Genomic DNA, 26,536 nt, shown 5'->3' with positions numbered 1-26,536 from the left:
GGTAAAAAAAGAACCTTTATTGTCCAACATTGAGTTGAGTCATCTGACAAGAGGCGTCATTATACAGCTTCAACATAAAATGCTACACACATTGGCTTGTGCATGCTTATAGGAGGCTTGTAGCAACATAATGCAGAGAAAAGGCCCATCAGGAAGATTTTGGGGGGGGGTGAACAAAACAGAAGAAGCACAAGAAGATATGGGATTTTTTTTTTAACGGATAATGAGAGGGTCAATCTCAATCCTTCTTCTCTGCTGCTGCTGCACCCCCTTTCTTCTCGTCTTTTGCTGCTGCAACTTCCTTCACTTCCTTGACTTTGGCTTTGCCACCCTTGGACTTCATGAAGCAGAAGCAAGAGCAACAAGGGCACTGAAACAGGAACTTCATTTGGCCTCTCTTGCTTTACCTTCACCGTCACTTTCACCTCCCCTTCCCTTCCTCTCTCTCTCTTGTCCTGACAAAACTGCAACCAGAACACGAAAGACTAGAAAACCGCCCGGCCTTTTTAGTTCTCTTTCTATCTTTTCTTTCTCATCCAATAATGGTTGCTAGGTTGTTTTTTCCTCTCTCAGAGAGAGGGTGCCCATTGGATTCCACTTCAATCGCTTTCAAGAAAGAAAGTCGCCACGCCCAATAATGCCAGCTTCGAAAGAGGGAAAGGGGTGGTGGGTCAGTCAAGCCATCAGCCATGATGAACTTTGATGTTTTCTTCTCTCTTTTCTCACGGTTCTCTCTTCCGAATAATTGACAAAACCACCCATCTCTACAGTTATTTCCCACATTTACATGAGAAATCTTCTTGTGGTCTATTACATTCATCTATTTTACTTATAAATTCTCAAGGGGAAACACGTTATGTAGGCTTCTCTTCGTTGAGCTCTATGCACAGGGAATTTTAAGGTTGAATTGGAAGGACCCCAATTTTTTTTTTCCATTTCCTTTGTCTCGTGCGAAAGATTCCCCAGCTGGCAAGCAATAAGGTCGCACGATTTCTTCCTTTCGGGGCCATCACAAGCATTTTCAGGGCCTATTTGACGACCTCCTGTTTATCTTATTTTTATCCTTTTGTTTTCGAGAACACAAAAAAAAAACAGAAATTTATTTGGTAACACCAGTTAAAGAAACAAAAACAAAATACAGAAAAAATCTGTTCCCTGTTCCTGAAAGCAGAGTTAAAAAAAAAATCGTTTCTCCTCAAAATTTGTTCTCAAAAAAAAAATTGTTAGCAAACAGGCCCTTAGTGGACCACACGAGAGGGGTTTGGTGTGTAAAACATCGTAAGCCCACTTCAAAGAATCTGAAGATATAGTCTTGCAGATGAAAGAGAGTGTATAATACGATATACGACGTTCGGGTGTGTGAATCAAAGTCATGTTAATGAGATTTGGGAGACAATGCCAACCAATTTTCGCAAACCGCCTTTGCTAAAACGAGTCGAATATACTGCTAGCCAAGGATGATTGTCTTCTTTCTACATGATCCTTTGACCGCCTGGCCATGGATGTATAGTAAAAGTTTGGTGAATCATGCGATCATCTCCTAGTCCTTGCCTTCCCACTATAGGAGTAATAAAGCTTGGAGCATATTCAGGATACTTCTAAGGTGGTTAGGAGGGATTAAGAGGGAAGAGAGAGGATTTAAGAAACATGATTATCCTTAAATTGAGAGAAAGAGACAAAGGGCAAGAATAATCTCTCCAGATATGAAAGGATTTGGTAGGGATTTGTACATTGCTTATCTGATTTATTATTCTTTCTTACTCGCACCCTCATTTCACATCTATTGTATAAGTACATAAACAGATGCTCGTGTCATAATGCAGTTTTTTCTTCCAATTTTCCCTCCCTAGCATCCAATTACAGTCCCTTCAAAATCCGCTCTTCTTCTTCTTTTATCTCATAGTTACCTAAATCCCTTCCTTTTCTTCTTTATCACTCCATCCAAATTGAGTGTAATGATACAAGGAGACCTCCATTAACGCTGGATATAATCTTGAAAACATTGAAGGAAACACGAGTAGACATGTCCAGTAAAAGCATCTTACGCTTCACAGCTTGCCTTCCACGAATATGATATCTTTCTGGAGTTATGCAAAATACATGTGGCACCCTTGCAGAATATCTTCATCTTGGGACGCTACTATCCATAACAAATTCTGGCGAGGTGGAGACCCGGAGGTGCAATTTGTGGTGGAGAAATTTACAAGGCTTGATATATAAATGATGCATGAAATCCCAAACAATTTAGCTTCCGAAAAGAAGTCGCATTTCTGCTGCTCGTTTTCCCATCGCTTGTGTTACTACTTCCATCGATTCGCCTTCTGATATAGTCATATACTAAAGTGAGCTGATATTCCTTTGGGGAAACCAAAACATTTGCAAATGCATCATTTACCAAGCCTTGTAAGCTTCTCCCCCACAAATTGCGCCTTCGGGGTTTGCATCCTCAACTGAATTTGCTATAGGAAAGTGCCTTGCAATAAAGATGTTCTCCAAGGGTGCTGTATACATTCCATACGTCACACTAGATCGATATCCTATTCACTCTATCCAATTCACATTTACATCCACACCTTTATATTGTACTCCAGGGATCAATATCTACAGTCGGGCAGACGGTTTGATCGGTTCAGGTACTTTGCTGTAGTCATATACCCCAATACCTCGTTTTCTTCCCAGGCGACCCGCATCGACATACTGCACTAGCAAAGGACACGGACCGTACTTACTATCTCCGAATCCCGCTTGGAGTACTCTCATTATGGACAAGCAGACATCCAACCCAATAAAGTCGGCGAGCTCCAGAGGACCCATCGGATGGTTTGTCCCGAGCTTCATTCCAGCATCAATGTCCTCCTTTGTTGCGACCCCAGTGTAGAGTGTGTGAAATGCTTCGTTTATCATTGGCATCAGGATCCTGTTAACAATGAAACCAGAATAATCCTGCGAGCATATAACCGTCTTCCCAAATCTGCAAATAGAAAAATCATTATATATCCACAAATACAAGGAGAACAAGAAACTTCTTCGAATAATGGGTTGATGGGATCTGCAAACCACCTTTGAGCAAGGGTCTTTGTGATGGTAAATGTCTCGTCTGATGTGTCTGCCCCCCGAATGATCTCGACCAATTTCATCAAAGGTGGAGGATTCATGAAGTGCATGCCGATGACCTGAACGAAACAGGTGTTAATTCCATCTAATAAGGACATGAATGATCTCGAATAATGCTTCGGCAGCAAAGCCAGCAGCAGCAAGACGCTAATGAGGATCGTGTGCAGTTACAATCAAGCGCAAATGTGCGTTCTGGTTCTGTTCTGATACAATGGACCAAGAAAACAAGCCCAACAGGCAAAGCACCCACAGTGGTCTACTTCTGGTATAGACCAACATCGATCGCATGAACATGTCAGCTGGTTTTTGGCTCATCCGGTCAGAATGGGAAGCAATTTCCAATTACACGACATCAATTTAAGTCAAACAATCTTAACTGCTTTGAGAGATGGAAAAAATGAAAGAATTCAATCAGATATGAAAACAACCTGACGGGGTCTCGTCGTAGAAGATGCTAAGCGAGTGATGGAGATTGAACTTGTATTGGACGCCAGAATAGCAGAGGGTTTAACAATCTTGTCCAAATCACAGAACAGCTTCTTCTTGACATCCTCAGATTCCACTATAGCCTCTATCACAAAATCACTCGATCGAAGTTCTTCCAAGCTCGAGGTGCAGTGGAGGGAGCGCAGAGCGTCATCACCTTCTGCCTGATTGCAGAACAGTAGATGGGTATGAGATACCCTCGCGCTAAAAACACGCTTTCGATCGCATCGACGACCATGAGTCACACTCGGACAGCGAGTCAAAATCAAAAACTTAAGTGGGCAGCACGGCCAGGCGACTGACCAGATGCGACTGAATCAGTACAGAGCATCATGACCTCATTCTAAAGCGTGATGGGTGAAAGGTTGGAACCTGAGAGAGGGTGCGCTTGGAGACCAAGCGCCGAATCGAAGCGGCGATGTAATCGGCGGATCGAGCGAGGGCTTGAGGGTCCATGTCCAAGAGCCAGACTTGGAAGCCGTGGACGACGCCGAGTTGAGCGATCCCCGAGCCCATCTGGCCGCCGCCCACCACGCCAATGGTCTTCATCTCCGCCATTTTCACTGCTCCCAAGCACCACAAACACACCCGCTAAGTCGCCGAATTCCTGGTTTTGCTCAGGGATGCTCGTGGATTTCCGCTGCTACCAAGAATCAAGAGGCCCTTTGGCGGGCTTTCAACAAGCCCATTTGCTTCTCCCAAAAAAATTCTGGCAAAAAAGCCCAAAACCTCAGTTTCCAGACCTGATAAAAAGCCCAAGTTTTCACATCGAAAGCCTTAACAATCGGTTCATACGAACCAAAAAAATAGAACTTCACAGTAAAAGCATACGTCATTGAGCACACCCTTTACAAATAAATGGATGTTATTGATGATGCAAACGAACATTGTCCATTGAAAGTTAAGATAAAGTCTTAGCTATATAACCAAATGTAGATAGGTCCATTAAATGCCAATCTAATGTTCATTCATCAAGCTCGTCTCATTCGATGAATCCGCAGGTAACTTTCTTTTGTTGATTTTTCTATTAGGGGTGTCGGAATTACCCCTAAATAGAAAGAAAATGGGAAAAAGAGAAAAAAAAAAAAATAGATCGTTGGATGCTGAGATATCCATTAACTCTTGAAATAGACATCAAATGGGATTAAAAAAATAAAAGTGAGAAAAATTCACAAAGGAAGTAAACTGAAGTAATTTCTAAAACGATCATTAGTGAATAATCACTTCTAACCCCTCTACAAATACAAAGGAGCAAATGGGAAAAGAGAAAAATAGACCATTTTACTCTAATAGATAATTCTACACAAATAAGCTCGCTAGCATTTTCCACATAGTCAGTGACACCAAAAGTGACGATGCCATTCTTAATTATATTAGCTATTCGAAAGATATTCCGTGTACTTTTATTATGGTACGATAAGCATTGCGGTTTTATGTCTCCCACATGATGGGATTCGGATTCACTTTAAAGAGAGCTTCACAAGAGCTCTAATAGAGAATTTGATTGATATAGGATATTCATCCGGTTACGGTTTTCCTACATTATTTCTCTCGTGAAAACTCAGGTCGATCCATATTTATGATTGTACAAGAAATACAATCTCAAAACCCGTGTCACACATGATTGTGCCAATGGATCACAGGACAAGTACATGACCAATGAAACTCACATGATAGGTCTCCATAGACTGACGTACATTGCATACACACTCCATGTGCTATCGTGCTGTGGCCTTCTGGAATCGGATATATGAATGAATTAAATCAAAAGTGAAAGGTTTTGTTACTGCAACTCGTGGCTGGGCCAAGGAAGCAATTCTAGGAGACTTAGATTTAGCTAATCTCGATAAAAAGATGAAGAAAAAGCTCTCTTTACCAAGGTAGGCTATTAGATTGAGTCGAAAGCCTACTTACACATAAAGGTCTTGTACAGCGACAGATTTAGTCCTAAATTTTTTAAGGCTCACGCTATATCCACTCATTTATTTGCTTCTAACACACCATTTTACATTGAATTGACTAAATTATCCCAAGTGGGTCCTGCTCTTGATTGAAGATTTTTGTCTTACATTTTTTTTCTTCCTTTTCTTTTATTTCAATTTTGCTGGAGACGAAACTCACCATGCTCCTTTCAAACAGTATTTATTAAGATTAAATGTGGGGTCCACTCTTGATTTAAGACTAATTCTTGTCTTCTTTTTCGATTTTTTGCTCATCTTTCTAAATTTGGAGCAAAATTGGTCTACCTCTTTTCCAAATTTTTTTTTTTTTTTTTGGGACAAACATGCTTCTTTTATTCATAAACTGAAGGGATAACATTTGACTGACCACAGTCTAAAATAACAATGACCAAAGATAAGGTGGCGGCTTTATGAGCCAATTCGGAGAAAGGGAATCGGTGCGAAGGGCCTTTGCTACCCAGTCAGCAACCTGGTTTGCAGAACGAGGATAATGGGCTAGCCTCACTCGATCCAATCGGTTTAGCAGGGATATACGATCAGAGACAATTGGGCGCACGGTCCACGGGCTTTCCTCCTGGCCCAAAACCCAGCATACGGCAGATAGGCAATTTGATTCAATCAGTACTTCAAGATCTGGAGGATCGAAGATCTTAAGATCTCCATCTTCTTTTCTAGATCGTACTTTCCACAAGAACTCCATACCATCTCACAAAGCTAGGGTTTTCGCTACGCTTGCAGAGAGTACTCTAAACTTCCTTGTAAAGCCTGAATTTAGCACACAGAAGGCATCTCGGAGAATACCAGCAGCTGCAACCTCTGCCGTTTCTCCACACCACGAAGTGTCTATGCTCAATTTCAGACGACCTTGATTCAGTAAGCACCAGTGAGCCGCTAGAGGGTTTTGCCCAGAATTTCCACACTTCACGCTAGGATTCCATCTCTTGTACAGCACGAAGGAAGTGATTGCTTCATCTACTGTAGTCGAGGGCTTAGGGTCTCTTCTTGTTGGAATATATAAATAATAAACCCCACCTTCTTCTATAAGCTTAAGCTTTTAAAGCAGTTGGCTGTGGTCCCATCAAATCTCTCATGGTGTCGGAGCGGGAGGTCCCGAATTCAAATCTTTCCAAGCCCCTAGTTGCCTCCCCAATGAATATTTTCACGCTTAGTACTAGGCAAAAAAACCGGACTAAACGTGAAGGGGAGTGTTGGAATATATAAATATTAAACTATGCATTCTTCTATCGGCTTAAACTTTTAGAGCGGTTCGTCGTGGTCTTATCAAATCTCTCACTTATTTGGAATACCTATGCGCTGCGAGAAGTCCAAATGGCCCAAAGAATTTCAGCTAGTAAAGATTGTGTGGGAGGGGCTTCAGGCAGTCTAACAGTGAGGTTATCTGCTATCCACTTCTCTATTCTTGAAATTCTGGTGGGAGAAGTGTCAAAATTCAATCTTTTATTTGACCATATCTTTTTTGTTTAATTATATAACAGGAATAGGTGTTTTGGACTTTCCGGAACGCAGCCTCAGAGAGGATACAGTGGATCGGGGATCATCTTTCTTTTGCATAGGTTATCCTTAGTCGGCAAGGCATTGCTGCAAGTGCTCTAGAGAACATATCGCACATTTGGATGGGTTTGTGTTTGCTAGAGTCTAGTCCACACGTTCCTAGGTGAGCTGTAAGATGTAGACGCCATACCCTTGGACCCTTTGTCTTCTGCTGCTTGAATCTTGTTGTAGACTGCTTTTACTGAGTAGGTACCTTCCTTATTTCCAGTTCATATAAGGCAGTCCTCTATAGGATTATGACTAAGAGGGCAATTTAAGATCTCCTTAGTCGTTTCCGTGTTAAAATACTCTGCTATCAACTGCAAATTCCATTATTGTGTCTCCTGAATTATAATATCTGCCACCAACTGAGGCTCTGAAAGGTTTGTTGGGCTTCATATCTACCGGAGGGAAGCCATTTATCCTCTCTAATCCTTATCCTTCTACCATTTCCCACTGTCCATCTGGTTTCTGGTTCGATCTCGTCTCTTCCCACTAATATGCTCCGCCACCCCTCGGAAGGGCGGTGGCCTTTCTTTGCTGTCCAAACATCGCCTTCGAGGAAGTAGATTCCTTTTAAAATCTGGTCCCACAATGAGTTAGAGGATTGTGCCAGACGCCAAACCTACTTGCCTAGCATAGCTTTATTGAAGGCAATTAGATCCTTAAAGCATAATCCTCCTATATCTTTCCTTAACTTTAAGTGCTCCCATTTCCTTCAGTGGATACCTTCTTTGTTTGCATTCTGTTTTCACCAAAAGGAAGCGATTTTCCTTTCTATGGCTCTGCATATAGATAAAGGAATATGAAAATGGACATGGCATACTGCAGCAGAGCTTGGACTACAATCTTAATAAGAATTTCCTTCCCCGGCTTTGGAAATGAGCTTTTCTTTCCACCCCTCCAGCTTTGTATTCACTTTCGCGAGCACCCATCTAAACATATCTTTCTTAGAAAGGCCCCAATCCGACGGGATTCCTAAATACTTGCCTGTTTTCTCCATGATAGGGACTCTCGGTTCTTCTGACAAGTTCGTATTTAGAGTGTCTGGGCACCCCTTGCTGAAATAGATACCCGATTTATTCATATTTAAAGCTTGGCCCGAAGTGTAACGGTGTGGACAGCTAACTAATTGTTATGTTTTTGACAAAAAAAAATAATCATTTCCTTAATGAGTTGTAAGCACAAGTAAGAGGATTGTCTTTGAGTAAATTGTGTATAAATCATACATCAACCACAATAATCAATCTTTGAGTAAATTCCCATAAATTTGAACCTAAATTCGAAGTCAAGAAATTCATAATCAGGCGAATGATCTAGTGAAATCAAGTAAACAATTTGTAAATAGAATAGATATTTCTTTACAATGAAATATGATAGCACTTGCTTATTAGATTATAACAATGGAGATTAAGTTTAAAAAAAAAACACATGAAGGCCTTGAAATGAAATAGGTGTGGAAGAAGCGGCTATGGTGAAAAGAATAGTTTAGAAGGGATGTGGGTAAGTTTTTATTTCAGTAAAATTGAAAAAAAAAAAGGTAAGAAATAATATAAAATCAAAAGTGAGATCCGTAAGGGTTAATGTAATCAATTCAATGTGATAGAAAGTGTCACGAGCCAATAAAGGGGTGAAATTAGTGTGAGCCCTTTTCAATTTTGTCGATTTAGTTCTAACCATTTTAACAACTTGCCAATTTAGTCATAAATTTCTCAATTGTGCCAATTTAGTCTTGAACTTTTAACAATTTGCCAATTTAATCTTAAACCTTTTGACAACTTACCAATCTAGTTCTAAACTTATTGTTTGGATAATCGGCCGAAAGGACTACACTAACAAATTGTTACAAAATTTTAGACTAGATTGACAAATCGTCAAGATGTTTTAAATTAAACCGTCATTGAATTCTCCACTGTGATGTTCTGCATTTCTGTAGATTTATATAAAAATGCCCAAAATGCAGAACATCACCGTGGAGAATTCAACGTCGGTTTCATGAAAGAGACCCCAAGGAAAATGGACATTATCATCAATTCACCCTTCTCTTTCGGCATGCAAGATTTATCGAGTACAAGCAGTATCATACATCGACGCACGAGCTTGATCGAATTCTTTGAGAGGATTGAAGTGCGAGGACCACGGCTAATGGATGGGGACTTGGTTGGTCTCATCGAACAGCTGTATTTCTTTTAACGTTCAATGATTCCTTCTCTAACTCAGCTCTCCGGGAATCACTTCTCTTACAACTATTCAGAAGGAGGGTCACTGTGCTTCTTCTCTCCTTGTTGTCGCACGTTCAGGAACTTCTCAGGATAAACATAGGCTTCAAGATGTCGAGCAGACTTTTTTAAACTTATCTAATCCAACGCCGAATGGAATTACACATACCAACGTTTGATAAAGGATCTATCTGTCCGCCTTGAGTCGGGAAAATTACCCAAAAAATATTAAACATATTATATTTGTGTTAATTCAGCTCTCGCCAACCATTGAGTGAGGATCGCAAGACCTCGCCCCTTGACCCCCTCGCCAACTCCCCAAGGAAGTCCAAGGATCCCAAGGGTTCCTTAGGCTTCGGCCAATGGCCAGCAGACCCTACCTCTTAACAACTAAAAAAAGAAGAAAATAATTAACAAAATTTGAAAAAAAAAATTCGCATCATGGACGAGTCGATGTCCATGCCATCAAATTTTGATTTGACCAGATGACAAAATTATCACAAATTTAAGACTGAATTAATCATATTGAAAGTTTAGGAGATACAAAACGCAATTGATTTGGTTTAAGACCTTTTCAATAATTTTTCCACCCTGAGGTTGACACACGACAAAGTTCAGTTGACTCGGACCCCTACGGGTCTCGCGGAATAGAACAAAGGGAGGAGGAGGAAAAAGCCCCTTTTACGGAGGAATGAACATGGAAAGCAGGTGTTGCTCGTCAAGTCAAGTTCCAGGGGATGAAAAGGCACATTGGAACGGCGTCGCGCCTCGGGTTTCGTCGATTATACAAGGACACACGTCGAAGCGCACGCGGCAGCGCCTTTGAAATGGCAAAAGCCGACTTTATGCCCTTGTGAATATTGGTGCTTTACTTATCCCCGATGCTAGCGAATCTCTCTCCCAACACAATAAGGCTCCATAAGCAAATTACCTTTGATCCTTCTGTACCAATTCAAACTGATTAGCAAATCTTACCGTTCCCAAATCACCTAGGACGTCTCAAAATACAGTGGAGACCCAGCAACTTGTTTCAAGTGTGTCGTGCGGTGTTTAGAGAAGAACCCGGAGCTCGCGCACGCTATCGTTGATCACCTAATCTCCATCAAGGGCCTCGTCCCTTGGCAACTGATGTTAGCGTCCTCTTATTGAAAGTGTGTTGCCGGGGAAGACAACGAAAGAATCCTAGAAAAAGGGAGTTTGGACCAAGATCCAACTCTCTTATGTTTGAGAAGGATGTGCACTATGGAAATCTAAAATAATAGCCAATAAAAAGCAGGGACGCGGAAAAAAATTTATGGGAATTTAAAGTTGCTCTCTAGACCCATACAAGAACTGGTCCTCAAAGGACATGATCAGAAAGGTATATTCAAGATTAAAGGTTTCGCCTTTTCAAGTCCCTAACTCTCTTATGCGGGGTTCTCTTTCTACTTTTAGAATTCAACGGATCCTATTGATCGGCTTAGCTCAACCGATTCGTCATGATGCCGAGAGGCGATAGTCTGGGTTGTAACTGAACCCACTGAACGTGAAGACTGACAATTAGAGTGACCTAAATGTTTCGCCGAGAGCAAATGTGGGAAAGACATGGGAGAGGCAAAACTGCGCATCCATAATTGAGTGGCAATAAAACTGTACGAGAGCCCACGTGAATGAGAAAATGATGGGAGGACTGGAGTGAACAGCATGCCTACCTGAGAGAGGTGAAACTGCAATACGGCGTGACCTTCCTCTTCATGTCCTTTAGCCTTCACTCCACAATTGATCTGTCCTTGTCAACTTGAACTCACGCTGAAGACAAAAAGAAAAGAAAAAAAAACCCCTGTGCTCTGATATCAATCCAACTTCAAGAAGGATAATGACTTCATGAGATGGATCAAAGCAAGGGAAAAAGAGAAGCCAAAGATTTATCATCCTCTTTCACTGCATCACCATAAACAAACTCAAAAGAGTTAGCCAAATGTCATAATCTGCATTTGTTATTCGTCTGAGAATTACGGGCATTTTTTGCTGTCTACTGACCCCCACACATAGAAAGAAATCAATTTCGAGCGCCACGAGAGGCATCAGGTCCAACCATCTGGTGGTGGCACACCAGAATTGGGAGAATCAACCATTCAAATATCACAAGCCTTTCTAATATTTGCACACGAAGAAACAACTAATGATCCATCATTTCCAGCCAAAGAGATCTGATAACTTTCTTAACATACACGCTCGATCCTTGTAATGCCGGTAAAAGTCACACAAGCTAACCTTATTCCAAAGTCACATGCAATCTATTTCAGCACTCATTCACCTTCCCACCTACTGTACTGACGGGGAAGGAAATTGAGCTAGTGGTCCTAGCACCATTCTCTTTACTTTTCAATGCCTGCCTTCCATCACTATTTAACATGTACCTACAATTCACTCCATCGCACCACAACCCTCGTTGGAACAACTACTGCATCCACCATGATCAATTCCAAGCGTCTCGAAGGGAAGAAAACACTGGAAGATGTAATCGAAGACGACATGGACGACGATGTAGATGAAGAAGAGGGACAAGGAAACAATGAAGGTGAGCCTTTTTTACCCAATGATGAGAAGAAGAAGAAGGTTCCATATGGGAAAAAGGTGTCAACTGGTTCTCGCGAGGCATCCCCGCCCTGTTGCCAGGCCGAGAGGTGCGGGACCAACCTGACTGACGCGAAGCGCTACCATCGGCGCCATAAGGTGTGTGAAGTCCATGCAAAAGCGGCGGTGGTGATGGTGGCCGGACTGCGTCAGAGGTTCTGTCAACAATGCAGTAGGTCTGTCAAGGATAGTTCAACCTTAAAATAACTAAATCCTCTCATATGTACAATCAAAATTTCAGTCTATTTACTTCACCATTTCAAATATGCATGGGGAATGATGCAGGTTCCATGAGCTACTGGAGTTTGATGAATCCAAGAGGAGTTGCCGCAGGCGTCTGGCCGGACATAACGAGCGGCGCAGGAAGAGCTCTTGCGAGTACTATGGAGAAGGCGGCTCGAGTCGTAGAATGTCTGGTCCTCAGTTGAAGGAAAATCAGTGCAGACCGGCTGATGAAAGAGGAAGAGGAACTGCCATCCAAGGAAATTCAACTTTCGAACACTTCCACATAAGATGAGGCTTCAATTTCCATCGTTTACATGCTCCCTCTCTTCTGTCACCCTAAGACTGCTATCACCATAACTATCTGTGCTGAAGGCAATGCCTAGGCTATATAAATAAAGTGACCATTGTGAAGCACCACTGGCGACGATGGACTGTTCTCTGGGTTAGGTACTGCCCGTGAATCGGCTACCTATTGTATCAGCATTTTATAATCTGAGTTATCTCTTGGATAAATCACATAAGTGACCTGTTTGGTTATTTACTCGATCTTGAATCTTGATGCACTTCATTACTGACAAAATGTAGAGACACAAATCCTTGATTTGATGGCAACATAGTACATCAACACAATCTGGTTATGCAATTTATTGCACATGAAGTGTACAGCAGACTTTGATAATCACTCTGAATAAACAAGCAAAAGATGTAACCACAGGTTTACCAACCACATGAAAAGAGAACACCCAAAAGTAAAAACTGCAAACTAGTGAAATCTCACAACTATGCAGGATATGTCGTCTTTGCTATTCCTACTCAGTGCCTCTTCAGTTAAGTGCTTCGCCGCCAACCGAGCATCCTTTGTGTTTCTTATAGAGTCAGCTGCTTCCTGGTTTGACATTACCTGGCATCATTTGAACAGGAATTTCAGACTGATCGTCGTATAGGCAAAAGGCAATTTAACGACAAGGCTTAATGACAAGGCTTCTCTTTCACCGCGCATTTCGGAAAAATGCTCAATCTAAATATAACAGAGAAACTTATTTACAGACATAGGCAGGCCCTAACCGTCCATAGTCCATCACTTGCCAAGATGATGAACTCGGTGGCATCATCAATCTCCTCGACTGTCACGTCAGGTTCAGAGCTGAGATGTTCCTTCAAGCTTTTGTCACCAAAGGCCCTTGCCACAGCTAACTGCCCATCAACACGAGGAACGTCTCCTGAAAATTATCAACAAGACATAGTCACAAAATCTAAGGCACTTCCTTTTCTAAACTTGGCGAGATCTCAAGACTTGATCAGCCTCGAACGGTTAAGCCTCATGTGGAAGGGTCAATACCTGGAAAGTTTGATACAAAACCACCTCTATTCTCAATTCTCTCTCTTTCTGTGTTTGGTTGGTGATCAACCGACAATTGTTTGGCAACACCATTTTTGCAGATGACTGCCCTGGAATCCCCAACATTCGCCACTACTAGCTTGCGACAGTTAATTAGAATTGCTGTAACTGCAGTTGAGCCCCCTTTACCCAATTGAGCTGCTTTTTCTAGGATATTACTATCGGTTACGCGATATGCCCTCCTGATTGCTTTCTCTGGCTCCGTCCAGAAGTTAGGCTATTGCAAGAAACCGGGGATAAAAAAAAGCGTCAAATCTCTTCATAACACACAGAAGTTAAATTTTGAAGGCAAGTTTTTTGAAAATAAAGAACCACCTGGGAATAAATGACAGTCAAATCATTCAGTATATTTGTAATTCGATTAGTGGAATCTAGCCAAATTCAGATCGATATTCCACATCTAAGTCCACATTTTTCTTAGTGTAACAAGAAACAGTTTCTCTGTAATGATGGACCTTATTGTGGAAAAATAGAGAATATGCTAATAAAGATGCATCTTCTGTTAAACCAAAAAAGCATCCTAACCTCATTTATGATGTTGTCAAACAGATGCGTCCGGAGATAATCAGGTACTTCACTACTCAAATGGCCGTCAAATATCGCAAATAAACCAAGTTCATGATCGTCAACTTGCTTAAACTCTGCAACTGCATAATCTTCCATGTCATGGTATGACTTCCCCTTCACCAGGTGAAAACCATGTGTAATGTGCTTCGACATCTTACTCTTCCCCTTTCCAGAGTCGGCTGTGGATGAGCCTAATCCAACCTTTTCCTGCCATGAGACAACAATAATCCTTCTATATCTAGCCACCCCATAGAATTCCAATTGCTATAAGAGGTAGATGGGTCTCAAACAAAAGAGTGAACAATCAACGGAAGCAAATGGTGGCTCATGGTTACGCAAGAACTAGACCAGACCATAAATAGGCTTGCACCACAGACCATAATAAAATAGTTTAGGAAGCGAATTCATCTTTTTTCCAAAAACAATTCTTCACTACAAGCGCTTCCAGCATAGCAGATAAGTAGTGTGCAGTTCTGGAATTAGTCCAACTCACATTCTTAACCATGAAAACCATGGTTTTTTTGGATTCCTCAAACAGCATTCCTCGTGTCGAGGTAATTTGTCTTCAGCCATTCTTTTAACACGCACTAATCAGACATTTGGGATACAAGTCAAGCTCTAGCTACCCTTTTTAACATGTGCGTTACGCTAGAGCATACGTCTCCCCAAAGCTACCAAAAATTTTAGCTCAAACTCATCCATACCGCGCGCATCTCACATCTTTCGAAACGACAGCCGCGACTTCGACAAACGCGATCGGATCGGCCTCGCGATCCGAAGTTTCCCCAACACCCGATCCCAAACTAAAGAAAGAGTCCAGTCCAGTAACCGATCCGGATACGACATTTAAGCGCGATCGCGAAAAAGCCTTCTTTTTTCCATTTTTTCCACGATTCCAGATGTTCCGAGCACTGCCTCTCTGGACGCGACTCGCGCATAGACGAACCAAACGGAGAGGCGGAACGCGGGAGCAACTCGAGAAGCGAGGACATGAGGAGGGGACGTACCTTCATCTTGTGGAGGATTTCTCTGCGGCTCATGGCTCCCTCCAACGAGGGATTGACTCGAGTGTATGTATACCTCCCGGTTGATTATGGATGGGATCGAGTCGACGCAGCAGTAGAGAGAGAGAGAGAGAGAAGTGTGACTTGAGAAGGAGACGAGTAGTAATCCAGAATCGGTGTAGCGGTGACACGACTCGGCGCCGTACACGCCCCCTCGTCTCTCTCCTACTCAGTGAGTCAGCCGCATTATTTGCATTTTATTTTAGGAAATATCCAAATGAAAATTCGCAAGCATCCTAATTTTCTGAAATAAAAGTCTGGAGAGATATTTGTTCCAAATTTAAGAATCAAAAGTGATCATATCAGTTTTAAATAAGGGTATGAGATCACCGTGAATGTTTTAAATATTTCGGCCGGTCAAAGGCTATTTCATCCAAAGACGATAACCTAAATTTTAGTTAAGTTCGATTTAAAAATTGACAAGAGAGGGCGTGGATTTTTTTTATTTTTTCCTTTTTATATTTTTAGCCTTTTTTTTAGTTTGTCTTTTTTTTGGAATTTTGTTTGAAATTTTTTAACCTAATTTAATGAAGATTTTGTGTAAAAATTAGGATTTAGATTAAGGCGAGATTGTTTTAGTGCTTTAATTAAGTTTAACGCTACGTATGGGAGATAAAATATTAAAAAAATCATGTTAGTATTGTTTGTCGAATGAACAGGGATTAGCGGAAGGACTTGATTTTTACGTAGGAGAGATGAAATCGGAGTCCTTGGAGAGGACTTACAAGCCCTCACCCGCTACTGACAAAGGTCGCCTAGCCTAAAGTCTCGTTGGCAGCGGGCGAGACGACCCTCGTGCAAATCTGGCGTGCGCTGGCCTTGCTCTTGGCCGCCGAGGCAACCTTTGCCTGTGGCTTTCGAGGGTAGTCTCACCCAGCCATCTTCGAGCATTGCTTGGTGGTGGCCATCGCCCGAGATCGCCTACCTTGAAAAGAAAAGAAAAAAAAATGAAAAAGAAAAAAATAAAGATGAAAATGTCTTTAACCAATCGATGAAGTGAGGTCTTTATTTGAAATAAAGCGGACTTCATGCCCTTATTTGAAAAATGATGGCATTTTATACCCTTATTTGGAACAAGTTTCACTTTAGGCTCCCAACAACGTAAACTAAATAATTTTTTGTCCAAAAAAAAAAAAAAAAAAGAAACTCAACATTATTAAGAAGACTAATCATATATGGATAAATTCTAACGATCAACACTGATATTTGTTTACTTTCAATCCTCTTTCTTTATTTGGTTTGCTAATTAATTAGATCTGCATGGTTCAAAACTCATACTAAGAACTATAATTTCCGACTATAAACACTTGGAATTTTTTGTGCGTGCATACTCACCAGAACAATCACGGTAAAATCTCATCCTAACGCATTCCCAGGTTCCACACAGGCTCTCTGAACGTGGCGCTTCAACTTGCTCATGGCATTCCCCCAGATGGGCCTATGCTTGTCCATCCGGAAGCTACATCACACCCGCAATCCATTCATCAGGAAAAAGACAAATTAAGCATTTTGGGCCATCAAGAAATCTTTCGGCCCAAACAATTTCATCGCTTCCATCCCACCAAGATGAGCCCAACTTGACCAGACAGCACTCTGCTTTCTCTGTTTAATCTAATCAAGAATCAGATGGTATGATCCCAGTAATGAAGAAAGGGGAGATCAGGAAATGAATTGGTTGGTGGGGGGGGAGGATAAAGCTAAGAGGAAGGCATAATGATCGCGTCGGGGCCCCCTTTTTGAAAGGAACCTGAATGGGAGACAAGGGACTCTTTTTGGGAGCTGCCTCTCTAATCCTTTCGTTTTAAGGATTGTTAATCTGCATTTTTTATGGGATTTTGCACATATTCTGCACTGCTCCATGCGGCTAAAGTTGCCCGCTAAAGAGCTCTTTGTCTCCACAAAAGCAAGTAAAAGCTCGCGGATCGCATCATTACACGCCTAAGCCAAGGGGCGATCGCGGCTCAACATTTCGTACGTCGTATGCATTAGACCAATGTTTTATTTCCAAACTTTACAGCTTATCTGTCAACTTTCTTGCCCCCCACACCCCCCTGTGCAGGAAGTGCGAGTTGTAGGCGTCATTCGATATCGAGATCTCAACAAGAACCCGTACGCTCCCTCCGGCTAGTACGTATTAGTCTTGCATGCTCGAATCGTTAAGGCACCGGTGCGATCTCGTCGATCGAACTTCACGAGCCATTGTATCGGAGAACTTACTACCACATCAAGGAGGGCACAAGATGCAACTTCTTCGACAGATTCTTAGCAGGGTTTTCCCGCTATTGCTCATGAGATGCGAGCTCCTCTTCGCTTTGCTTAAAGGGAGTATTTTTGGGAGACTGTGTCTTCAAGGGAACAAAAGCAAGAGACACTCGAGATTAAAGTAGAGCAGAGAATAGTAAGAGAATGGGAGGGAGAGATCCATCATTGAACTGGCCAAAAAGAAAGATGAGTAGCAGATAATTTTAGTCAGTTAAACGTGGGATCGAGTGCATATGATCCACCCACTCATGGGCTGAAATTAGCGGCCGCTGTCTTGCTTTTTCATCATTCGACACACACTTCCTTGTAAGATCCCACATAAGCAAGCAACTATTTGATTATTAAGCTTAATTATGCCAAAGATTAAAGTCTGAGCTGCCAACTAAGAACCTCATAATGTTGACCACCAAGACTCATCCAGCAACATAATCCCACATGCCACGTGTCCCCTAAAATAGAAGCATCCACTTGTTCAGGAGCTGTTGTACATAAGCATATTCACTCATCATATGCAGGCAAGCTCCTCTCAGTCGACTCGAATCCCATGGAGATTCACCGGCGTTGGAATGGCTCCAGTGACGAGTTCTCGTTTCCAAGCACCCCATCTGAATCCCGGGATCCGGACTTGGAGTTTGAGTTCGGTTGTGCGACCCCGGATTCGCCCTCCGGAGAATCCAGCAAGAACTCACCAGCTGATCATCTCTTCTTCAATGGCAGGCTCTTGCCGCATTCTTTCCCATGCAAAACCAAGACCAATGCCGTCGCCCCGCGTGCGGCGAGCCGAGCGAGCAGCGTGAGCAGCAAGGGCTCGATGTCGTTGATGTCATCCAGGAGCAACAGCACGAACAGCAGCCGGAGCAGCAGCAGCTGCAGCAGCGCGAGGAGGAGCTCTTCCGACAATACCGAAAGGGCCAGGTCGCCGCCGTTGATGTACCAAACCAGAGTCTCATCCAAAACCCTAAGCAAGAACGCGAGAGATCAGAGACGAAGGACGTGTGAAGCCGTGGCTGCTCAAGTGTACGGGACGTCTCAGAGGTGGCAGTTCATCACGCCGGTGCCGCCTTTGAGTCGCGAGGGGTCTTGCTCGTCGTCTTCTTCCTCCTCGAGGAGGAGAACGAGGAAATTACACGAAGGTGTTGCGAGAGAAGAAGCAAAAAGGATCAAGGAAAAGGAAAGGATCAAGACCGGTTTCGGAAGGAGACTGATACGTTCGTTCTTGTTGTCCTGCATGCACTGCCATGCAATGGAAGTCGAAGCTTCTAGGAGAGAAGATGTTTTCAGAGAGTTGTGACCCTGATCAACATCCATAATTTGGTCCATGGTGTTTCTTTCTTTTCTTCTTTTATTTGGGTGGATTGTCTCGTCACCTCTTGGTTTGATATGAGTTGGCTTAAAGAAAAAACAAGAAAACAAAAGAAGAACGTCATCAATCGATTTTCTCGTGCCCGTCCTCTTTACTGTGAAACTGGGCAGAATCGATCTTCCATACCCAGACTGTGTAAAAGGGAGCTGAGCTGATCTTTCCATAACTTTCCATAATCCAGTTTGATGAACTCTTTAAGGCACATATAGATCGAAACGCTTTTGTCTTAACCTGTATTTTACTAATGGATGCCGATCCGTTGACCGAGTCTTTGTGAATCCTACCTGTTCTATGGCTCGGCAGAGTTTCAAAAACGTGAAAGCCCACTTGAAGTTCATACGTTAAATTCGTCACTTGTGATCAATTCGCTCCCTACATTGAGACGATCTGTACAAAATATACAAGGGATTTGTCGTTTCCTCTTGCCTGCAATCCTTTTTCCACACCGCAAAATGGCATCCAAACTTCAAATCGGACCGGTCAAAATTGACATCTTCTTCTCTAACTGGTGTTGCATTGCGTTGCGTTGTTGAGGGGAAAGTGTTAAAAAAAAAATCATAAATTTATTATATTGATGCTAATTCAGTCATAAACTTTTTGCATTGGTGCTAATTCAATACTAAATCGTTTGCATGGTGCTAATTCAGTTCTAATCTTTTTATTGGTGCCAATTCAACTCTAAACCTTTTATATTTGTGTCAATTGAGTCAATCCGGCCAATTTTGACCTGAAATTGCTGACATAAATGTTGATTGTCCTACGTGACATCGCTGGCGCCGACATGGTATTTTTTTAATATTATTTAATTTTTTTTTTTTAAAAATTTCTTACATTTTTTTTCTTGGAGGCAGGTGAGGGCCGGCGACCCTCGGCGGTGTCGGGGCCCCTTGTCATCAGCCAACTTTTGAGGGTCAATTTGTATGACGATTTAGGCTTCTTTAGGTCATTAGCGCGCTTACGTTAAGCCTTTTCTTGAGAATCGTTTGCTTGAATCACCCGAATAGAGATACTTTAGAATACTTTTATGGCTCAAATGAAGTGGATCAATACAAATGAGGGAGAGGACTCCTCTATTTATACTAGAGGACCTCTCATTATAACCTTTAATCTACTACATGATTGCCGATCCCAATCCAAAAAAAAAATTGCAAGAAAAGATAAGGAAGAAAAAAAATAAAAGAAAATTTGTTAAAAATACTTAAATAATATTTAAAAAAATGCTACGTCGGCGCCAGCCGTGCTACGCAGGACATGACGTTCACGTCAGCAATTTCTTATCTAAATTGATTGGATTGACTCAATTGGTACAAATGCAAAAGGTTTAGAATTGAATTAGCACATATACAAAAGGTTTAAGACTGAATTGGCACCAAAAGCACAAATGCAAAAGGTTTAAGACTAATTGATATCAATAAAAGATTTAAGAACTGAATTAATACAAATGCAATAGGTTTAGAACTTTCTTTATACTTTACCCCGTTGTTGGGCTGAAGACAAGGGTAGATAATGATGCGAAAGAGAGAGGGGGTAGATTATGAGATGGCTGTATCAATCTCTCAAGCAGCCAAGGAGGAAAACGAAAGGAAGAAGAAAAAGGAACAAAGCCAAAATACGCGACAACAGAAAGAGGTCACGATCTGTCGCATCTTTTCAAGCTGGGTCAATCCCTCGATCAGTCCCTTCACCTCCCTAAATACGACATACCAGATAGAAAACAAAACACCCTGTCTCTTTTCATACAATGCCCATTCCCTTGGCTTCCTATTGTAAACCGACCGACGGTGACTCGAGTCAGCTTTTATGTTCCAGGCAGTCCAACCAATTCCTCCTGCAAGGAGGAGATTCATGCGGAATGAGCGAGGTCACTGCGAGCGTTGAGCCGCCGATCGATCCCCATTTTTGAGGTATCTCTTCCTAAGTCAAAACATGTACATATGAAGTGGATTCCGAGTGTCCAAAGATGGTATGCACCGGAACATCAGAACAATCAACATCATTTCAACACATAAAAAACTTAAAAACTTGTAGTCTGAAGGCTCACATAAATGACGACAGACGTAAAACTTTTTGCGCCAAGCCGAGACAAAATTTGAAAGAGAGCTGAGATGTTCAGGCCAAAGATCAGAAGATAGGCTTAAAGAGCAAGAAATGAACGTTAGAACACATAAGGTAATGGTGCTAAAAGCTAGAGACAGCAAAAACTAAGAGAAATTAGAAGGAAAAAAAACCGGTGATCCGAAAAGTTTCGTCCTTGCCGCGGATTTTGCAGACAGAAAACTATGGATTGACCCGAGTTGTTTTTGTCGATTCCACATTTCGGGTCCAAGGAATCAAATTGGAAGTACGAAACAAAAGATTTCGGAGAATTTTTGGAAAGTGGGAATTATCGGATAACTAATCGGCGTGGTCCGGCCTTAGGGTTTTTCGGCTTTCTTTACTTGGAAATCAAGCAATCATCATTTACTCCACAAACGATGGATCAAACAAAAGAAGTCGACTACCTTTTTGTATCTTACGTCCTCCCAAGAACCTTTCCTCCGCCACATGAAACGTCCTGGAAATCGATCCCCAAATCGTCATTTATCTCCATGCATTGGTGGCATGGCCCCCCACACGTGTCGATCGATGATTGGTTGGTGGGCTCCTCTCGGCATCCCTAAGTTAGGTGAGTATAGTATCATTTCTCCGGCGAATGGATTTTGCCGGTTTGGATTATGTTTGTTTTGGCTCATGCGACGCCTTCTTGCGCTTAGAGCCTAGTGTGCCAAAACTTTTGGAAAGGCAAAGTTTTCTTCTTTTGTTCCCATGCCCGCATTGAAAAGTTATGGAGTTATTTTCTCTTTGTCTTCGTTCCTAGTTTTTCTTTCGTTTTCTATCTTGTTTTCCCGGGAAAAAGAAAGTTGAGCTGAGTGGCTAATAAAACATTTGTGGGCAAACAAGGCTGTGTACAAAGAAAAATAATGTCACGCGTTAGCACGCTTGCAAGTAAAAATTTGTTAAAAATACTTAAATAATATTTAAAAAAATGCTACGTCAACGCTAGCCCCGCTACGCAGGACATGACGTTCACGTCAATGTTTTCTTATCTAAATTGACCGGATTGACTCAATTGGCACAAATGCAAAAGGTTTAGAATTGAATTAGCACAAATACAAAAGGTTTAGGACTGAATTGGCACCAACAGCACAAATGCAAAAGATTTAGGACTGAATTGATACCAATAAAAGATTTAAGAACTGAATTAATACAAATGCAATAGGTTTAAAATTTTTTTATACTTTACCCCGTTGTTGGGCTGAAGACAAGGGTAGATAATGACGCGAAAGAGAGAGGGGGTAGATTATGAGATGGCTGTATCAATCTCTCAAGCAGCCAAGGAGGAAAACAAAATGAAGAAGAAAACGGAACAAAGCCAAAATACGCGACAACAGAAAGAGGTCACGATCTGTCGCATCTTTTCAAGCTGGGTCAATCCCTCGATCAGTCCCTTCACCTCCCTAAATACGACACACCAGATAGAAAACAAAACACCCTGTCTCTTTTCATACAATGCCCGTTCCCTTGGCTTCCTATTGTAAACCGACCGACGGTGACTCGAGTCAGCTTTTATGTTCCAGGCAGTCCAACCAATTCCTCCTCCAAGGAGGAGATTCATGCGGAATGAGCGAGGTCACTGCGAGCGTTGAGCCGCCGATCGATCCCCATTTTTGAGGCATCTCTTCCTAAGTCAAAACATGTACATATGAAGTGCATTCCGAGCGTCCAAAGATGGTATGCACCGGAACATCAGAACAATCAAACATCATTTCAACGCATAAAAAACTTAGAAACTTGTAGTCTGAAGGCTCACATAAATGACGACAGACGTAAAACTTTTTGCGCCAAGCCGAGACAAAATTTGAAAGAGAGCTGAGATGTTCAGGCCAAAGATCAGAAGATAGGATTAAAGAGCAAGAAATGAACGTTAAAACACATAAGGTAATGGTGCTAAAAGCTAGAGACAGCAAAAACTAACCTTAAAAACAGAGGATTCATCACAAGGGAATTAACTTAGAATAATTTTATGCGTAGGTACAATGTCTCTCCGTCATCTCATCCTAATGTAGACCCTCCAAAACTACTCCATGAAGGTCTCCATGTCAGAGTACATCCCAGGTTCAGGATGGTGATCAACAGGAGTCGAAGAAGAGGACGCCATCCGCGCGGGCAACGTAAAGCTCCTCTTGAATTTGTTCTCCATCTTTCTCGCGCTCTCCCCGTGACTATCCAAGCTCAGGAACTCATTGGGATTCGATGCGCCCGAATTATGCATGTTGGAGGCTTCCGGATTGGGACTCTTCCCCTCCAGAAAAAGAGAGTGGTGGCTTTGGTCCGGCTTGTTTCCTAGACCCTCGGGGTTAAACAACAGCTTCGCATCCTCGCTCCGCCCTGTGAGGGCATTAAAGAATGACAACCCATTTGGCCACTTGATGTCATTGTCGTGCTCCCCCATCATATCTTCTATCCGAGGGGTTTCGGACGAGTGAGGGAGGAGGAACATGTGGGTTTCGTCTTTCGCTTGAGGAAATCCGAGCCTGGCCGAGTTTTGGAAATGAGGATTAGAAAGCATGGAAGCCGCAGGGGGAACTAGAGGCCTCTGGCCCCAGTTGAAGAGCGGAGGTGGAGGACGGATCGGAATCGTCGACGGCTTCGAAGGAATGGCTGAAGAAGAGGAATTATTTCTGTTCGAAGCGAAAAGCTGGGACAGATAAAACCCGGGTTGGTAGCCGAGGGATTCAAAAGTGTGCCTCATTCGAAGCACAAAGTGGAGGTCCTCGGGTATCTGGCAAAAAGAAATCGTTCCCTCAATGACATTGACCAAACAAATTCGCCGCTCATCTGGTTTTCTCCAAAGTATATAGCAAAAACCTAAAAGATAAGATCCAGAGACTGAAAATCCCATTCCGAACTAGTATGTTTAACTTACAGTCTTGCAGGAGCCCAGTTGCAGAAGGCCATGGCCAGCTTGTATTACAGCGATGGTCTGGTCAAAGATGAGTATAAGATGAGAGAAGCAAAATCATAGACATTCAAAATGGGCATATAGATAACCGTATACATCCTTGTATGTACAGTTAGACTAGCTAGAGCAATCTGAATGTTCTAACCTGAATGCCTGACTCAAACTGATCAGTCCATTCAGGAGGAAGCTGCACCAGATAAAAAATTGAAAAGAAATTACCACACTAATCCTTTTCGAAGGAAATTTCAATTTCTAATGTCGCCGACATACGACTATGATTGAATAGCGATTTCACTGGTGTGTCACGAGAAAAAATTTCAGAGAACCGCGCATTAGAACATACAGCATCGAAAGAACTTTGCCAATAATTGGAGATGTTCTGCTCGCACTCGGTAGGTTCTTTGAAGACCCATTTGTGGCACTTATCAGAAGCAACCTTCCCCATCAACCTGTTCCAAACAAGCCAAACAAATCAAGAACACCTCCGTAAGATTGCTCCTTCCATTTCCTCGGCAATTTTTAGCTCCCACCCTCCAAAGAAGAAGACACAGAGAGAGAGACAGAGAGTGAGAGAGAGCCAATATTACCAAACACCTACCCAGTACCCACCCTTCTCCGTAATTATACAACTGAATGGACATTTTGCTGAAGGCCTTCCTCACAGGGTCCTCTCCGTCCATCTCTTCCAAACACTCCCCTACTCTTCCTCGGCAAAATCCATCTTCCCACATCAACATCCTTCAACCACATGGCACACAAATTTCCACAGACCCATCAATTAATCACAGCACATGACTTGGCCTTTTGTATAAAATTCAAAGGAACAAGCACTCAAACCAGTTAAAGATGCCCATCATAAAAATGTAGTCTAATTTCATGACATATTTGAACAAACATTTGAGAATCATCAGTAGATTATTTTCCCCCCTGCTTTTACCCTGTTTCGGTTTTACATACCACGGTAGAAATAGAGGGTTATGGCTTTTTTGAAAAATCAGAAGAAACAAAACCCTTACCTTCTGCCCTTTTTTTTCTGCTGTTGAACTTAGCAACAAAAGAACTGAGAAGCTTGAGATGCCTCTCAACTTGCTCAGCCATCTCTGCAACTAGAGAGAGAAACAGACGGAGAGAGAGAGAGAGAGAGAGAATACTTACAAGCTGCCGTTGTCATCACCAACCTTGCAACCATTTCCACCCCTTACTCTCCTGCAATAAATGCAAGGATACCCATTTAAGGAAACAGCTCAGAAACCCGAGCAAGAACCCACTCACAAACCAAAAGACTTGCACAGAGACGGGGAGAGAGAGGTAGAGGGAGAGAGGGAGAGAAACATACGGACGAGGACGGATGGTCCAGAAGACAGAGTAAGTCCAGTCAGAGTTGAGGCAGACAGTCCTGAGGGCCTCATGAAGTGCCATCATCCCCACAGCTTCTTTACTCCTATCTGTTACTCCTCCTGAGCCCACCATTTTTCTGCTCTCTCTCTCTCTCTCCCCCACCCAAAGAGACCCTTCCTCTTGTAGCCTTTTTGCCCCCCCTTCCCCTCAGCTTCCTCACAGACTTGAGTCTGCACCTGTCGCTCTATCTCCTTTTCTCGAAGGTTGCTTCTCTCTCTGCCTTCCCCTCTCTTCCTCCTCGTTTCTTAACTTATTACCTCTGCTGCCTCTCTCTCTCTCTCTCTTTGTTTTTTAATTGCCAATAAACAAGACTCTGGAGACTGAAAGAGATGCCTTGTGTCTGTTGTAAATTTTTATTCCATTCTCCCTCCTCACCTTTTTAATTGCTTGGGCAACTCTGCAATGGCTAGCAACCACAGAAGGGAGACTCCTTCCCTTTCCTTCATCTTCTAACACACACACAAAAAACTCTCCATTTGTCCCTTCTCTTCCCCCCCACACTTTGTCGCTTGTAATATTCTGGGAAAGCGATATATGTGATGGTTAAAAGATTTAAGAAAAGACAGAAAAACAAGAAACCAAAAGTCTGATGAGGGCAAGCTCGATGCAACTCTTAACCATTTAACCCAAAGGGAAAAACCAGTGGGGTCTCTCTCTCTCTCTCTCTCTTTATAGAGAGAGGGAGTCCAAAAGGGCAATACAGCACCAGCCCTCGTTTTGGAATTTGTTTGGGGTCCCTCCTTTTTCCCCTGGTGGTGCACCAGGATTTGGTTCGTTCGTCTCTAAAGTCTGACCTAATTATCTGGTACTGTGCTGTTGGACCGATGAAGAGGTCAAGCCACTGTTCGTTCAGCTACCCCGCCTCTTCCTCTAGTCTCCCCGCCGTTTTCACTGTGATCGCCTCACCGTCAGCCATGTAAATCTTTTCCTGACGTGGGTCTCTAGGGGCTATTTCTCCTCCAAGAGTAATCTCCGCCGACGAAAAAGCATCGAGTGGATGGCTTACGTCAACATGATATCGAGTAAATAAATTAATTAGAAGTGGTTGATTTCAAAAAAATTTTAAATTTAAAGTTGACTGAGCGTGCCTCACATAAGCAATGCGATTGATTGATAACGCCACATTATCAACTGGGGACATGATAGTGTGAAAACGGCGTCGTCAAATTAGAAAGTTGAATGCCATAGTTCTTTTCATGACACGTTCGAATACAGGCCACGGCGTTCCCTTTCTTGTTCCGACCATAACTCCCAAGACGAATGCCCTCACTTACTATTCTTGTCATTAGCTACTTCGGACATTCTTATT

At 42.4% G+C, this 26,536-nt stretch overlaps 5 protein-coding genes across 9 annotated transcripts; 2 read left to right on the top strand and 3 right to left on the bottom strand.

Moving 5' to 3' along the window:
- Positions 1–1,971: 1,971 nt before the first annotated feature.
- LOC115754750 (3-hydroxybutyryl-CoA dehydrogenase) lies at positions 1,972–25,894 on the bottom strand. Of its 3 annotated transcripts, none has more exons than XM_030693901.2 (5): positions 25,876–25,894; positions 3,973–4,169; positions 3,543–3,764; positions 3,061–3,173; positions 1,972–2,971 (listed from the first exon to the last, which is right to left on the bottom strand). In XM_030693901.2, the coding sequence occupies exons 2-5, from the start codon at positions 4,156–4,158 to the stop codon at positions 2,602–2,604; spliced, it is 891 nt and encodes a 296-aa protein (XP_030549761.1). In that variant the 5' UTR covers positions 4,159–4,169; positions 25,876–25,894; the 3' UTR covers positions 1,972–2,601. The 3 variants fall into 3 exon arrangements, with proteins under 3 accessions (XP_030549761.1, XP_030549760.1, XP_030549762.1); XM_030693900.2 differs by lacking the exon at positions 25,876–25,894 and adding an exon at positions 25,494–25,512 and having other exon boundaries at positions 3,973–4,166; XM_030693902.2 differs by lacking the exons at positions 3,973–4,169; positions 25,876–25,894 and adding an exon at positions 3,904–3,949 and having other exon boundaries at positions 3,543–3,760.
- Positions 11,743–12,718, top strand: LOC115754758 (squamosa promoter-binding protein 1). The gene is made up of 2 exons (XM_030693911.2): positions 11,743–12,123; positions 12,233–12,718. The coding sequence occupies exons 1-2, from the start codon at positions 11,786–11,788 to the stop codon at positions 12,462–12,464; spliced, it is 570 nt and encodes a 189-aa protein (XP_030549771.2). The 5' UTR covers positions 11,743–11,785; the 3' UTR covers positions 12,465–12,718.
- Positions 12,794–19,890, bottom strand: LOC115754752 (probable protein phosphatase 2C 39). 2 transcript variants are annotated; one of them, XM_030693903.2, is made up of 7 exons: positions 19,878–19,890; positions 18,346–18,352; positions 15,146–15,278; positions 14,097–14,345; positions 13,512–13,788; positions 13,238–13,392; positions 12,794–13,073 (listed from the first exon to the last, which is right to left on the bottom strand). In XM_030693903.2, exons 3-7 carry the CDS (start codon positions 15,176–15,178, stop codon positions 12,936–12,938), a joined length of 852 nt encoding a protein of 283 aa, XP_030549763.1. In that variant the 5' UTR covers positions 15,179–15,278; positions 18,346–18,352; positions 19,878–19,890; the 3' UTR covers positions 12,794–12,935. The 2 variants fall into 2 exon arrangements, with proteins under 2 accessions (XP_030549763.1, XP_048129614.1); XM_048273657.1 differs by having other exon boundaries at positions 13,034–13,073; positions 13,218–13,392.
- Positions 17,890–19,041, top strand: LOC115754755. The gene has a single exon (XM_030693906.2). It carries the CDS (start codon positions 18,009–18,011, stop codon positions 18,753–18,755), a length of 747 nt encoding a protein of 248 aa, XP_030549766.1. The 5' UTR covers positions 17,890–18,008; the 3' UTR covers positions 18,756–19,041.
- On the bottom strand, positions 22,745–25,461 carry LOC115754748 (protein RICE SALT SENSITIVE 3-like). Of its 2 annotated transcripts, XM_030693896.2 has the most exons (7): positions 25,166–25,460; positions 24,985–25,035; positions 24,439–24,567; positions 24,173–24,278; positions 23,975–24,016; positions 23,794–23,850; positions 22,745–23,649 (listed from the first exon to the last, which is right to left on the bottom strand). In XM_030693896.2, the coding sequence occupies exons 1-7, from the start codon at positions 25,297–25,299 to the stop codon at positions 22,945–22,947; spliced, it is 1,224 nt and encodes a 407-aa protein (XP_030549756.1). In that variant the 5' UTR covers positions 25,300–25,460; the 3' UTR covers positions 22,745–22,944. The 2 variants fall into 2 exon arrangements, with proteins under 2 accessions (XP_030549756.1, XP_030549757.1); XM_030693897.2 differs by lacking the exon at positions 24,439–24,567 and having other exon boundaries at positions 25,166–25,461.
- Positions 25,895–26,536: the final 642 nt, after the last annotated feature.

This window comes from Rhodamnia argentea, chromosome 2, assembly GCF_020921035.1.
Source record: "Rhodamnia argentea isolate NSW1041297 chromosome 2, ASM2092103v1, whole genome shotgun sequence".
Taxonomy (NCBI): Eukaryota; Viridiplantae; Streptophyta; class Magnoliopsida; order Myrtales; family Myrtaceae; genus Rhodamnia; species Rhodamnia argentea.
This window is presented reverse-complemented; position numbering and strand designations above follow the sequence as displayed.

Excerpts from the sequence above, each read along its gene's own strand:
- LOC115754750 (XM_030693901.2), bottom strand. The coding sequence starts at position 4,158 with ATGGCGGAGATGAAGACCATTGGCGTGGTGGGCGGCGGCCAGATGGGC. Across the intron at positions 3,174-3,542 it reads CTACGACGAGACCCCGTCAG|GTCATCGGCATGCACTTCAT; the intron begins GTTGTTTTCATA and ends TGTTTCGTTCAG. Across the intron at positions 2,972-3,060 it reads ACAAAGACCCTTGCTCAAAG|ATTTGGGAAGACGGTTATAT; the intron begins GTGGTTTGCAGA and ends TTCTATTTGCAG.
- LOC115754758 (XM_030693911.2), top strand. The coding sequence starts at position 11,786 with ATGATCAATTCCAAGCGTCTCGAAGGGAAGAAAACACTGGAAGATGTA. Across the intron at positions 12,124-12,232 it reads TTCTGTCAACAATGCAGTAG|GTTCCATGAGCTACTGGAGT; the intron begins GTCTGTCAAGGA and ends GGAATGATGCAG.
- LOC115754752 (XM_030693903.2), bottom strand. The coding sequence starts at position 15,178 with ATGAGCCGCAGAGAAATCCTCCACAAGATGAAG. Across the intron at positions 14,346-15,145 it reads AAATCCTCCACAAGATGAAG|GAAAAGGTTGGATTAGGCTC; the intron begins GTACGTCCCCTC and ends GTCTCATGGCAG. Across the intron at positions 13,074-13,237 it reads CAAGTGATGGACTATGGACG|GTAATGTCAAACCAGGAAGC; the intron begins GTTAGGGCCTGC and ends AAATGATGCCAG.
- LOC115754755 (XM_030693906.2), top strand. The coding sequence starts at position 18,009 with ATGGAGATTCACCGGCGTTGGAATGGCTCCAGTGACGAGTTCTCGTTT.
- LOC115754748 (XM_030693896.2), bottom strand. The coding sequence starts at position 25,299 with ATGGTGGGCTCAGGAGGAGTAACAGATAGGAGTAAAGAAGCTGTGGGG. Across the intron at positions 25,036-25,165 it reads TGGACCATCCGTCCTCGTCC|GAGAGTAAGGGGTGGAAATG; the intron begins GTATGTTTCTCT and ends CATTTATTGCAG. Across the intron at positions 23,650-23,793 it reads AACTGGGCTCCTGCAAGACT|ATACCCGAGGACCTCCACTT; the intron begins GTAAGTTAAACA and ends TCTTTTTGCCAG.